The sequence below is a fragment of the Molothrus ater genome, chromosome 21 (assembly GCF_012460135.2).
Source record: "Molothrus ater isolate BHLD 08-10-18 breed brown headed cowbird chromosome 21, BPBGC_Mater_1.1, whole genome shotgun sequence".
Classification (NCBI taxonomy): domain Eukaryota; kingdom Metazoa; phylum Chordata; class Aves; order Passeriformes; family Icteridae; genus Molothrus; species Molothrus ater.
In genome coordinates, this window is record NC_050498.2 from 4182386 (window position 1) to 4196700 (window position 14315).

At 51.3% G+C, this 14315-nt stretch overlaps 1 protein-coding gene across 1 annotated transcript; it reads left to right on the forward strand.

Annotated features, from left to right (window-relative positions):
• Nucleotides 1-1590: 1590 nt before the first annotated feature.
• Nucleotides 1591-12611, forward strand: P2RX1 (purinergic receptor P2X 1). Its single transcript, XM_036395184.2, has 12 exons — nt 1591-1737; nt 4982-5129; nt 5535-5606; nt 6427-6496; nt 6960-7056; nt 7302-7382; nt 8549-8690; nt 9780-9910; nt 10515-10605; nt 11265-11330; nt 11962-12054; nt 12567-12611. The coding sequence occupies exons 1-12, from the start codon at nt 1601-1603 to the stop codon at nt 12609-12611; spliced, it is 1173 nt and encodes a 390-aa protein (XP_036251077.1). The 5' UTR covers nt 1591-1600.
• Nucleotides 12612-14315: the final 1704 nt, after the last annotated feature.

The following is a 14315-nucleotide window of genomic DNA, read 5'->3' on the forward strand; positions in this document are numbered from 1 at the left end:
ATTAACATCAGCATTTTGTATTTGCTTTTGGCTCCTTGTCTGACAGCTTTCCATGTTGCTGAGGACCGGGGCATTGGGATCGCATCACGTTCACTTGCAACGTGGGATCATCTGATTTTGATTCCCAGGCTTCATGGTGCACTCAAAAGATTCAGAAAAATTATTCAGTTGCTTTTTCCCCAACTTTCCTTAGTGTCCAGCAAAGATAATTGATCTTTTCCACTTATTTTACAGTTGTCAGGTCTGTAATGTATTGAGTCAAAAGATAAAGATGACAGTGAGCAGTCGGCAAGTGAACTTGAGAGATGGTGATACTAAAAGAAATATTCCTGAAAGGAAAGATTTATCCCAGCAGGTTAGGATTTTCCCTACTTTCACAACTTATTCCTCCTGCAGAGAGGGCTTTTATGCCAGGCTCGGTGGCTGCAGAGAGCCAGTGTCTCCTTTGAGGCCAAGGGAGGCAGCAGATTAACTGAGGCTCATGGAGCCTGTCCCTGCCTGAAGTGCTGAAGCAGCTGAGAGCTGGGATTTCTGGGGAAAACATCCTCTCCTCCCCCCAAAAACACAAACCCAGTGCTCCCTCCTCAGCCCCAGTGCTCCCCAGCACAGAGCGTGCCCTGGAGCTGCCCAGTGGGATGCATTGAGGGCACAGGGTCCCCCATCCACAGCCTCTGTGCTTTCCCCAGCAATGAGCCAGCCCCCTTCAAAGCTTTCCATGGCAGCTGTTGGCCCCCCAAATTTCAGTCTGGCACTGTCAAATCCAGTCCCTTTCTCAGTGATATTTGTTTTAAGTGGTGTCTGCACCACCCTGCTGAGCATCGCTCGCAGTGACCCCGGCTCGCCTGGCCCTGCTCACATCCAGGCCACTCAGGAAATGCTGGAAATGCTTCCAAGTGCACCCAGCCCAGCCCAGTGCAAGTGCTGGGAAGGAGCCAAGCCCCAGCTGTCTGGCCTCACCATGGGAGGGGGCCAAGCTGGGTGCCCTTCTGCTCCATGGGTCAGCTCTGAATTGCTGAGCTGGGCTTTCTGGTGCTCTCCCTTCTCTTTCCCGACCCTTTTTTGGGAGACAGAGGAGGACATGGGCTCAGGACACACAGCCTGAGGTGGCTGTTTTGGTAGGAAAGATACCCCAATCCTAATTCCTAAAATTTCTCACGGGACCCCCACAATCTCTTCCATCCCACTGTTACCCCAGGAATGCCTCATGGTCTCTGCTCATCCCAAGCCCTGCCTGCAGCCTCTGTGTCCCCAGGGAAGGCTCCTGCCAGGCGAGGCAGCATCGCTCACAGGCAGATGGCTTCGTCCTGGTGGCATGTGGGCTTGGCAACAGAGTGGCCCTGCACCCTCCCACACCCTGTCCCACCCCCAGACCATGTAGGGCACCCGCTGTTCCCAGCCCAGAGCTTATAGGAAGAGGAAGCCTCATCCCTGCGCAGAGGAGGAAACCCGGCAGCCCAGATGTGCTCAGAGCCACGCCGATAGCATTCTTATTTTGTTTTTTTAATCTGCAAACAGAGGAGCTGCCGGAGCAGCAGCGGGCACGGCCCAACCCAGGGCTCAGTGAAGAGCTGGGAGGCTGTGGCACAGCCCTGGCACAGCCATGGGGCAGAAGTGCATGGACAGGCTGTCCTCCTTCCTCTTCGAGTATGACACCCCTCGGATGGTGCTGGTGAGGAACAAGAAGGTGGGACTGACCTTCCGGCTGATCCAGCTCATCGTCCTGGCGTACATCATCGGGTAAGGCTCCCCAGCACCTGCTTTCCCTGACATTAATGCTCTGCCACTGGGTTAAAAAGCAATGGAGAGAGAGGGGCTTCTATATCCCCTATATGCCAGTGCAGGGGGGTTATTGCTAATGGCTTCACATCCCTCTGGTTGTGGCTGCTCCCGTGCAGCCCAGTGTACCTCCATGGCTCTTTTAGATGGCTGCTTAGTCCCCATATCCTCCCCAGAAGCTACTGTATGTCCAGGCTGGAGCTCATCCCTGCCCAGCCCTGCTCCGCACACCAGGGCCCCGTCTTCTCACTGAAGAGAATGCAGACCCTGCTCCAGCTGCTGGACGGTGTCCTGAGAATCTGTTGTTATTTTTATTTTCATTTATATTAAATAAGAGGCATTTGGGGCCAGTGCAGTGATTTGTGAGACCCAAGCGGCTCAAGACAGGGCCATAAATCTCCCTGTTCACCGCTCTGACGCTGCGGCCGAGACACAGCTTGGCTCCAAAATTCCTGGTCTTATTTGCTTCTGGGAGGCAGCTCCAAAAGCAAGGGCAACTGCTTAAAAAAGGCAGTGAGTGGAGCAGGCGGGATCAGAATGGGTGAGGATGTGTGTCCTCAGGTGCCCTGGGGCTGCTGCTCCTGCTGAAGTTACTCTGTGCCTGTCCCTTCAGCGTGGGACGATGCTATGGGATGTGATGGTTGGTAAGCCTTGGCTGTGGCCCCATGGCTGCTGTGGGATCAGCACCCTTTCACAGGGAAGGGCCCCAGGGCAGGATGTTTGAAAGGGGGTGTCTGGCTATGCATTGGAAAATCGGGGAATTTTTGGGGTGCAGAATGTCTCATGCAAAGGAAAGGCAGTGGCTCCCAGGCCTCAGTGAAGGGGAGTCGCTGTGGGGAGCAGAAGTGCTCATTCCTCCTTTTAGCACAGACTCCCTGGAAAGGGTAAGAACCTTCTCAGGGGATGAGTGTGGAACCCCCATGCTGGTCCCTCCATTGATCCCACCCTGCTCACCAGCACTTTGGCTCCCAAGGGTGATCCTCATGCAAAACTGCAACCGAGCTCTCAAGGATGCTGTTGCAAAGAGTTTTGCACTGGTGTTACTGGGAGCAGCTTTGTTTTTCCTAAGGACTGAGCCTGTGAAATCCCAGGGCTCCAGTCCCAAATGTGGCTGGGGGCAGCTGCTCTGTGGATGGGGAACTGGCACAGAGGGTTGTGCAGGGCAGCTAAGGAAACGTGGCTTAAGCAACTTGGCTGAAGTGAGACAGGCAACCAGGAGGGAGCAGGAAGAGAACCAGCCAGAGGGTGACAGCCAGTGGCAGAGGACAGGAATCTGGCATGAAGTTGCTGGAATTCCCAAGTTTTTCCTGGTTTGTTGGGATGGGGCTCCTCTAGCAAGGGGCTGTCTCTGATTGCTGCTGCTCACAGCCCCACCAGCTCCTGGCTTCCCCTCGCTGCTGACAGCACTGCCCCCAGTTCACTGCCCTCACCAAGCCACAATGCCTGAGATTTTCTGTCCTTTGAAAACAAATTTGGCAGCCAAATGTGTATTTATTTACCATTCTCCCAGCTTTTGTCCTCCCTTCATAACAGGCATGGGATGCTCATGGAAAGTGTGCCAATGCATGACTCTGCTAGAAGGACATGGGTGGTGCCATCAGTGCACAGAAGTGGGGCCAGCCCCCCTGTGAGACCCTGTGTCACCCCTAGGGAGCAGTTCTTTTTCCTCTGATGACTGTGATAAGGTGGTATCACTGCTGCCCAGGAGATGCCGGGCGCTTTCTGGGTTTCGCTTCCTGAATTCTTGCATGCAAGGAGATGTGGGCTGAGCTACAGGATGAGGCCAGCAAGGGAAGAGGGCTTGGTGGCTCTGCCACATCAGTGTGTGACACCAGGGGACTTTTACAACCTGGGCAGGACTTGCTGCCACATTTACAACCTCCCGGGAAATGGTTTTGTTTGTCATGACCTTGGCTTTGCCGCAGGGGAGGTGGAGTTGCCCAGCCCTGTGTGCCCATAGTCAGCTCTGCCAGAGGGGGATAAGGTCAGCAGCAGAGTCTGTGCTGGAGGCTGATCTAGAGAAATGTTCTGTCCCTGCTGCTGCCCAGTTCACATCCTCCTGCAGCCCTGAGGGCATTGGGGAAGATGCCCACTGTAGCCAGTGTAACCCAGTATGGTCTTCTGCCTTGGAGGAGGATATTGGAGCTGGGTGTCCCAGCTGGGGTGGCAGCAGTGCTGAATTTCTGCTCCCATCCCCAGGCTCTGGAGCAGATGCCACCCCTGAGGTCCTCTTGCTCTCAGTCCTGGGACGCTGATGTGGCTGCAAGCTAAAAAGCTCCATCTCTGAGAAGGTCCAAACAGAAAACCTACAGACAGCACCTGGGATTCCCCATTTTCCCCTCTGCCCATCAGCCAGGTGTCACAGGCGAGGTTGACACACCAGGCTGGTGTCATGGCTGTCCCACGGGTATCCTGCTGCCTCTGTCACAGCCAGTGGGACCGATGCCTGCGGCAGTGGGGACAAAATCCAGATCGCTCCTTTTTTAGTGCCGAGAATGCTCCGTGGCGCCGGAGGCGCTACCCGAAATGGGTGCTTGCCCATGTTTATAGTGTCCCTGAGTCAGAGTTAATCCAGCAGCAGCTTGTTTATGCTGTAGGTTAAATAGTGTCAGGAGCCTGCCCTAATGACTGTGCGATGGGCTGGGAAAGGCAGGCAGAGCCCTGTTCTGGCCACAGCAGTGTCCCTAACCCTGTTCCTGCAGCCCTCTTGCACACAGGGCCATTGCTCCACATTCCCTTAGCTGGATGGGAAAACAGTATGTGAACCGTGTCCAGACTCAGCTCTGTGTTGGCCTTGGAGGCATTAGGTTTTAGAGAGTTCCTCTGCAGTGAATCAGGAGGTCAGGAGTGTTGGGGTAGGTCACTGAGACAAGCAAGCTGCAAACCTGCCATAGGCTTTAACCCTAAATGACTGATGGCTACTGTGCTCCACCTGCCTTCACACACCCTCAGCCACAAAAATGTGTCCCAGTCCCCTAAAGCACACCATCCTGGCATGAAAGTTGGGTCCTACAGCTACCACATGCCTCAGGCAAAGGGTAGGAAATTTCAGCAACATGTCCCTCGTCCAGCCGGAAGAAACTTGGCAAATGATTCCCGGGTGAGACTTGGTAGAAAAAGCACCAGTCCACAGGTCTGTACTGAGGATTGGGCCAGTGGAGGAGTGCTGGTGGCCATGCTCACCCTGCCACCTTTCCCTGTCCAGGTGGGTGTTCCTCTACGAGAAGGGCTACCAGTCCCAGGACAGCATCGTCAGCTCGGTCTCAGTGAAGTTGAAAGGGCTGACACTGACCAACGAGAGTGTCCTGGGTCCTCACATCTGGGATGTGGTGGATTATGTTTTCCCACCCCAGGTAAGGAGTCAGGGTGGGTGGGTTAGGGATTTGCTTTTGTCCCAGTGGCTGCTTTTCCTCATGTGCTGGGGTGCAGATGGGTCCTTGGCAGAGGCTTTCCATGGGGCTAACCATGACAGGGTGTCCCTGTGGTGGAAAGGAGTTTGCTCCTGTCACAAACCTCTGCCCAGGTTCTCCCTGGGACACATTTGGTACTTGGGACGCACTGTGGCAGAGGAGGCACATTGGAGGCTGCCTCCAAAAGGATCAAGGTTCCTCCAGTGCCTCTGGAGCAGTATCTGAGGCAGCAAGTGGGGTCCTCAAGTGTCCCTGGGGCTGGCAGCACTGCAGGTCCCCACCCAGGGAGAGGCTCCTCACAGAGGGGACCCTGTGCTGGCTGTGAGCTCCTTGGCTGTGTCTCCACAGGGGGACAACTCGTTTGTAGTGATGACCAACTTCATTGTCACTCCTGGACAGAAACAAGGAACCTGCCCAGAGGTAAACACACCGGCTTCCTTCAGTGGGCTAAGCTTCTGTAATTCAGGGGGATTGTGGTGGTGTCACTGGGGAAAAACTTTTTCTGACATTGAGAGATTTAGTAAAAACCAGGGCCTGGCCCCATATTTAATGTCCCTGACTCCTGTGTGCTATGTGAAGACTTTTATTCTGCTGAAAAACAGGTGGCATCCATTTAAGTTTTCTTCTCTTTGAAATGATCAAGCAGAGCAGACTTGAGGCTTAAATGAAAGTATCTGCCTGGAGTGGATAAACTGCCCTTTTTCCTGCTTTATCTGGACAGCCTTGGTTGGGAAGCAGTAGGGGAACACAGTATGGATAAATGAAGGTAATGTAGAATGTGATCTTATCCCCCAACGAGTTGCAGCTGGACCCTATTACTAAAGATTAGGAGCAGGCTGGATGATAACAGGCAACACCTGTAGCAAATAAGAACAAGTGGTATAAAAGAGTGAATTGGTGGGAACTGGAGGTAGAGAAGTCAGAGGAGCTAGAGGGCTGCTGCAAGGACCAGGAACAGTCAGTGTTCAGAGGAGCTGCCTACAAGAAACATTAAGGAGGTATGAAGCTCTGAGGATATGGAACCCTTGCACCATAATGATAAAAGAACTCTTGATATATAAGGCAACGTATAATGATAATAGAACTGTTATACTATATAAGACAACAGTATATGAACAAGGCTCTGGCTGCAGTTGAGCAGTGTATCCCTCAAGAAAAATGCTGACTGGTGAGGCAGGAGGGACAGGGGGATTGAAGCTGCAGGGTGGGATGCTAAGAGGTGGCTGCTTTCTCCAAACAGCTGCCAGATGCTGGGCTGTGCACACAGGACAGCGACTGCAGCAAAGGGAGATACAGCCGGCAGGGACAAGGTATGGCACACAGTCCTGCTGTTTCTGGTGAGACAACACAGAGAAAAGCTGCCTGGCTGGGGTGTCCCCAGGCTGAGGGACCTGCTTTGAGCAGGAAAACCTCTGACATGCTGGTTGAAGGTCCCACATGGGCTGGTCCAGCTCTGCTCTTTTGAAAGATACCTGAGCTGCAAACAAAAGGTTAATTAGGACTAAGCCATTTCCCCCAAACTGTTGTCCTCTTATCAGCTCTGCATTTTCTTTAACAAGAAAAATCCCCAGCTGCTCCCCTGTACAGCACTGTAAGAGAAACCACTGCCCTGAGCTGAGAGGCCACAATTAATTTCCTAAATGTTTTAGAAAGGTGCCAAAGCCCTGAGCACTTTGTGTCTTGAATGCCCTTGGCAGAGCTGAAGCCCCATCCATCCCAGTGTGAGGCTGAGGTTTCACAGGATCCAGGGTGTGAGCAGCTGTCTCCCCACAGGGCTCATGACTGGCAAGTGTGTGCACTTCAACAGCACTGTGAAGACCTGTGAGATCTTTGGCTGGTGCCCTGTTGAAGTTGATTACCATGTTCCCAGGTAAGGAATGATGTTGTTTCTCTCTTTCCCATCCCAGTTGTACTTAGTGTGGAGCAGACCAAGTTGGGGCTCTATGGCATGTGGCCAGGACAGCCTGTGTTATGAAAGACCAGAAAGGGAAGGGATGACACCACCAGTTTTCTGGGTTTGCTTGTCTCAGTTTGGGTGAATTTCCACCAAATGGAGCTTCCTCTAGAGCCTGGAAAGCCAAATGATGGAGACATGTCTACACTTGTGTTTTTCAGCCCTGCCCTGCTGTCAGAAGCAGAGAAGTTCACCTTGTTCATCAAGAACAGTATCACCTTCCCCAAGTTTAAGGTGTCCAGGTAAGGAGAGGTTGGGGGGATGGCTCTTGGTGAGTTCCTCTAGCTGTGTCCCTCAGAGGAAACCATGGGTTCAGCTGGATGGGTGTAACTGGATGCTTGGTATAGAGGATTGCCTACCCCACCTTCTCAGTGATCCCAGGACTACTCTGACTGCTGCCCTGAACCCCATATTAGCTCATAGGAACTGACACATTTCCCTCCCAAGTGTGTCCCACCTCAGCTGGTAGCTGTAGTTACTGGGAAGATTTCTGGAATTAACCTCTCTTGAGTTACCCTCACAAGCTGCAAATCAGTTACTCTGATTTTTCATTTTTCTTCTCTGAAGACAAAATTAAATTACCTCATGGCCAGGACAAGCTTGGTGCCCCAGAGTCTCCCTTAACATCACAGATCCCACCTGTTTCAGCAAAGGGTGGGCTTGGCCCCTTCCTGGCAGCTCTGGGGGAAATGCTGCTGGCTGAAGGCACCCTCCTAAGAGGATTTGTGATGGCACTGACCATATATCTGATCTGGAACAAATTAACAGAAACTATTTGTGTTGTAGACGGCGGATTCTTCTCTCTAAGCTGATCTTGTCCCTGTGCTGCAGCCAAGGTTAAATGTCCTGGCAGCCAGCAGGCTTGGCAAAGTCCTGGGCTGACCTCACACCTCCCAGGAGGTGGCTGGGAGAGGGGATCCCCCCCAGCTGCAAGGAGAGGTGGCCCAGGTGAGGACAGGCTGAAGAGGACACAGAGAGGGAGCAGGTCCTGGCAGTGAGGGTGGCCGGGCTGGCTGCTGTGGGGAGACTTCCTGCCTTTGGTCACTGCTGAGCATCAGAGATGGGATCAGTTTGAGCAAGGCACAAGGCTTACACAAAACCATAGGCTTGACAGACAGGATGTTTTTGGGCAGAGTGAGATGGAAGGCAAGAAGTTGCCCTTTCCTTTTAACCCTTGCTGTAGGCGATAGCAAACTCCAGCTAAATGTAAAAGGTGTGGGATACGCTTGCTGTCCATGAGGTGTCCCAGATAAGAATTGCTGGAGCTCAGGACGCTGCCTAGCAGAGCCCATGGACAAGTGGGATGTGAATGGGAGAGGGACACAGACTGGGCAAGGGACTTAGAGGTTTTTTTCCCCCCAAATTATTGTGTTACTGAGAATTTTTCTCACTCTCTTTTCGTTCACAGGCGCAACTTGGTTGAGAGCGTTACCAAGCAATACCTGAAGAAATGCACCTATCACAAAGTCACTGATTCCTTGTGTCCTGTGTTTGAACTGGGATACATAGTGAAGGAATCGGGTCAGAACTTTACCTTCCTGGCTGTTAAGGTACTTCAATTTCAAGTTATGTTTCCTGCTGTTGATGGGAAATGGACACTCAACAGTGCAATCATCCCCAGCTGTTGAGATGATTTTCAGTCTTCTCAAGAATTCTTGAGAAAACAAGTGTCAGAATTATCTCATAAAGATCATGAATCACATTGGACATGGCCTAATATTTACATTTTTCTTGGAAACTCTTGAGAAGATTTGACCCACTGGCAGTAAATCCCAGGGTTCAGCTTGTTTTAATTTGAGCAGTGAATAACTAGATCTGTGTGGCCAAATCCCATCTGATTGAGCTTGGAAATCCCAGCTGGATGGTCAAATATTGGTCATTGCACAGTGCTAACTGCAGCCTTTCCCCTGGCTCCAAAATGCAGCTTTGCCTAATGCTCCTCAGGCTGGTGTGTGGGAGTATCTGCTATCTCTGCTGCAAAACCTTGTGATAACATAGAATAAAATCAGAGGCTTGCATATATGAATATTTATTGCATGGATTGGATCAGATGGCTCAGAGATGCTATGGGTGGCTGCCCCATTCCTGGCCAGCTTGGACAGGATCTGGAGAAAACTGGTCTAACCAAAGATGTCCCTGCCCATAGCAGGGTTTGGAACAAAATTATCTTTATGGTCTCTTCTGACCCAAACCATTCTAATATTCTTTATATTAAAGGTGTGAAAATACAAACCCCTGGGGCACAGGTATTTACAGCATGGAGTGAGCTCGGGAGGGAGGAGGGATTCCTGCAATTCCTGAGCAATCTCTTGGGCATAATCAAGCAAGGGAAGGATGTCCCATGAGGCCCAGAAGGGATCTGTGGTGAGCACTGTTTCTCAGGACTGTGCCTTGGGCACAGGATTCTGATCAGGAGCAAGAAAGCATGAATTTATTTGTGTATCCAGCACTCAGGAAAGAAACAAGAGCCTCTGCAAGGGGTTATGTACAGGCCACAAAGCCAGGGCTGCTCAGGAAGGCTGAGGCAGCAGTGGGGTCCGTGCATCTGGAGAGCCAGGGCACCTATGAGGAGGGAAAGCATTTCTCTGTGTGAGCCAGGCCCAAGGAGGGGCAACCTTGTGACTCCCTCTTGGCTGCAGGGTGGAGTGGTGGGCATCACCATAGACTGGAACTGTGACCTCGACTGGCCCCTGCGGTACTGCAAACCCATTTACCAGTTCCATGGCCTGTACAATGATGACAGCAACGTTTCACCAGGGTTCAACTTCAGGTAAGGAAATACCTGCTGATTCTCCAAGCATGATTCAGAGGTGACAGCTTCCAGGTTCCCACTCAAGGGATGGTGGAAAGCCAGAGACTGTCCTTCAAAATACTCACTACCTTTGCAGGGTCAGGCAGCAGTACCAGTGCTCTTTTAAACAGCATGAGAAAAGTGATAATACACCCCTTGGCCTGAAAATTGCCCCATGTCCTTTCTATCTCCTCCCCCTTGCAGGCTCTCCTGCTTGGCTGAGCTTTTGGGAAACCCCTTGAAAGACTGGAGATGGTGTAGGATCATCTCATGTGTTCTCATAGTCTGTACCCTCTGCTCTGTGTGACTCTGTCACCAGTGCTTCACTGTCTGCTGCACGTAAAACTTGGGGACATGGGATCAAACAGCAGGAACTGGAATTCCATCCTGCAGGCAGAAAAACTGAGGCACAGAGAGGAGAGGTGCCAACAGCCCAGTTCCTTCAGGGGGTTTAAGGAGAAGGGCAGGAGCAGGTCTGTGATAGCACATTCCCAGATCTTTGTCCAAGATCCCAGTGCTGTAGGGCTGCAGGGGCTGTTAGATCCCCTGGCAGACCATTAACACTCACCATCCAATTGCACAGATATGCCAAATACTACAAAGAAGATGGGATGGAAAAGAGGACACTCTACAAGGTGTTTGGGATCCGGCTCGACATTCTGGTGAATGGCAAGGTAAGGGTGGATCCTCTGGCTCCCTGGGACAGCAGTGCCATGTCCTTGGAAGGGACCAGCTCTGTAACACAGCACCAGGGCCCTGTGGGATCAGGAAAACTAGTGTGAATGCCTTCCTTGGGTGCTGGCCTGCTCACAGGAACCCTTGGGAACTACTGGGGAAGGGAAGAGAGGAGGAAAACATATTTTATAGGTCACATCTTTCAGCTGTGGCTTGATCAGTGGTTTTGTCTAAAAAACTTTGTGATGAGAGTGGGGAGGACCTGTGGAAACTCAAAACCTTTTACTGATATTTCCAAAAGCTGAACATTTGCATTTTTCTATTTTGTCTTCCCACTGGGAGAGAAGGCTTTCCTTATTGTATTCCCATGGAGAATATTCAAATTGTGTACTTTTGTTTGGTTGCTTGGTTTTGGTTGGGTTTTTTATATTAAAAATACAGGAAGAAAAGTAAGTTCAATTTATTTCAGCTTAAAACCACCCTACAATATTTTTCTGTTTGACCAGCTCTTTCCTAGCTCCTTTTTCTCTGTGTGCTGTGGTTGTGGTTTGGGTTGCTGCAAGGCACTTTTGCTGAGCCCCACCTATGAGCCAGAGCACCCTTTTTTCCCCCCTGGGCTGACTGTAACTTATCACCTATTTTCTCTGACTTTATCCAGGCAGGCAAATTTGACATCATCCCAACCATGACCACAATTGGCTCTGGAATTGGTATTTTTGGAGTGGTAAGTTCAGATATTTCCAGCCTCTATATGGAGACTCTCAAATTATTCTTCTTGCCTGTGACATCCGTGGGAAGTGTCCTTGAGCTGCAGTGAAATTCTGGCTACTGCTCAGGGAATCAGAGGATGAGCAAGAGGGGGAAAGGAGGTGCTCTCCTGCCTTGCCAGCTCAAGAAAATAGATTCCTGCTGGTCCCTGGCTGATGTGAATTCTGCCCTGCTGATGAAGGGAAGGCTGGCTCTCTTGCCAGGTCTTGGCATCCTGGTAGTTTCAAGTTAGAGCTGGCATTGAGAAAGGGTCTGCATGTGATTGGCAGCATTTCATTCAGGACAGAAACCCAGTGTGTGACTTGGTTATGGTTGTTAAAGACTTGGGCAAGGCTCAAAGGCTGTTGTGCTCTGCACTTACCTAAAGGGGAAACATTTCATTTCTGTTGGCATAAATCACTTAAATTGAACACAGCACACTTCGCTTCTGTCCTAAATGGACATTTGGAGACTTCAGCAACTGCCATGTTGTGGGATGAAGCAGAAGTGACCCTAAATTGTGGGGCAAACTGGGAAAAACTGGAAGTACACAGTGGTCCAGGTAATCTTGGAGGGCAACTCCAAACCTAACTGCACTTTGATTTAAGGCCTCTGTCCTCTGTGACCTGCTCCTGCTGCATTTTCTCCATGGACGAGACTATTACAAGCAGAAGAAATTCAAATATGCAGAACCGGAGCCTGTAAGTAACAGGGAGCGCTGCCCTGCAGAGGCTCTTGCAGGGGTGTGTGTGGATGTGTGCATGAGTAATGATGCTGTAACACAAACATCCACGCTGAGGGGCAACCAGGCGCCTTCCTGAGCCCTTGGGACTGTTGGAGACTGGGATCCATGAATCTTCTCTCCAAGATTACTGAGATGTTGTGTGTGACTCATTGTTAATAACTTTATTCTCTGCCTTTAACCCCAGATATTCCAATATCTAGTGACACCTGCGTTGCTTTAAGGGAAGAAGGGGCAGATCTGCGCTTTAGCAAACTAGAAAATGTCTCTTTTTCTGCTCTTTGAGAACATCTCCATGACCATGGAATGTTTCATGGCCTTTGAAAGGACACAAAACCAGTTCCCCTCAAATTCATCTGAAAATATGCATGTACACTGGGGGTTAGAAGTTGCTGCCCAGTCACAATTTCCCTGGCATTAGAGAGGATCAGGTCTGTAAAAGAATCCTTGTTTTCTCTCCTTTAATCCCAGTCGAAGTCGCATAAGAAGGAAAAGGAGCCAGACAACACACAGTGAGAGGTGAGTGGTGTTTCCCCAGCCCTGCCAGCATACATCTCTCAGGGATGAGGGCTATAGGGCTTGGGGCTATTCCAAGGTGTATGAGAAGGCAGGAGGGTTTCAGGAAGGCAGCAGGATTCCAGGGAGGCTTGGAGGAGACCTGAGCTGTGGGCTGTAGTGCCTAACGGGGGGTCAGCACTTCCCAGCATAAGCAATTGCTTGGGGAAGCAGTGGATGCAGGATGTGGGAGTGACATTGCATCTTCAATGGCAGAATCTCTTGAAGGAGGGCACTGGGGGGCAAGACACCAGAAATCACTGTGCACCTCTCTCTCAGCAGAATCCACACTGACTGACAAACCTGCACCCCTCTTCCTCCTCCTCCTCTTCTCTTAAAACTCGGTTGCCATCCCATCACCTGCCTGGGCCGGCCCCAAGACCAGCAGAAGCAGTGTCCAGCACCAGCTCACGGGAAGTGGTGCCCTGTAGCCAGGCAGGGGCTGGCTGGCCCAGCACACAGCCTGTGGTGGGACATGCCATGATGCTGTGGATGGGTCAAACTAAGGGGTCTTGGGGCACTCTGCCGGTCCTCTGCTGGGCACTGGGTCTGCTGCCTTTGCAGGCCCTTCAGAAGGGCTCACACTGCACCTGCCTGGTGTGCCAGGCTGTGCAAGGTCACTTACTCCTGAAGACCCTGGGGGGAGAGCACAGTTGCCTCTTCTGCCCCAGAAGCACTGTTGGACTGCTCCAAATTGAGAAGGGGAAGGAAGGAGAGCTGGCAGGAACCATGCCCAGCCCTCTGCCTGGGAGAAAAATGGTTATTTTGTAAGGATGTATTTTATTAAAAAAATAAACCTTTAGTTTTTCTACTACATCCCTTTATGGTGCCTATGCTAGCCCCAGAGCACAGTGTTTTGCAGCGGTTTCTGGAGCGTTTATGCATAATAAAATAATCCCTTTAGTGATGATTCCTTCAGAAACTGCCCTCCCCTGCAGGGCCCCTGGGCCTCTGGCCACAAGCAGGGGCTGTTATCAGAGTTGTCACTTGGGTTTCCTCCTCAGCCAGGCTGGCTGGCAGGGAGCACTGGCACACTGCCAGCCTCGGCCACCCACTGTCCTGTGCCAGCTCTGCCTCCACTGCCCACGCTGGTCAGTGTGAGCTGGTCAGGAAGACTTTCTCAGCAGCAGCCTCACAAATCAGCTCTCTGCACCCAGGAATTGAACTTCCCCTCTGTGCTGGAAGATTTGCACTACCCATCATGTGCATCTGCACATCACGGGCTGTGCTCAAACCCCACATCCCTGCAAGCCAATCCTGCCCTGTGCTGCTGGCCCTGTTCCATTCTCCAGGACACAACAACGCTGACTTTCTGCATAGTCCCCCTCTCAATGTCTGTTTTTACCTCCCTGGGGAAAATGATGCTTTGGTTGCCTTGAAAGTGGATCCCAGTGGCCATGGCAGAGTTGGTGGAGAAGCTGTAGGGCTGCAATGCTTCCAGAGCCTGCAGCAGCCCTGCCCCAGGCTCTAAGGGACACAAGAATGTGTACCTTAAAGAGATGCAGGTGATATTTGGTTATAAGCTCAACAAAATTTTCAAGTCATACCATCAGGCCATACATTCCCCAGGGCAAGATCACTTGCTCTCAGCAGGATGCCTCAGCTTTCCCAGGCAGGGTGGGTTTTTGTAAGGTTATCCATGGATAATTTTTTCACCCTTTTCTG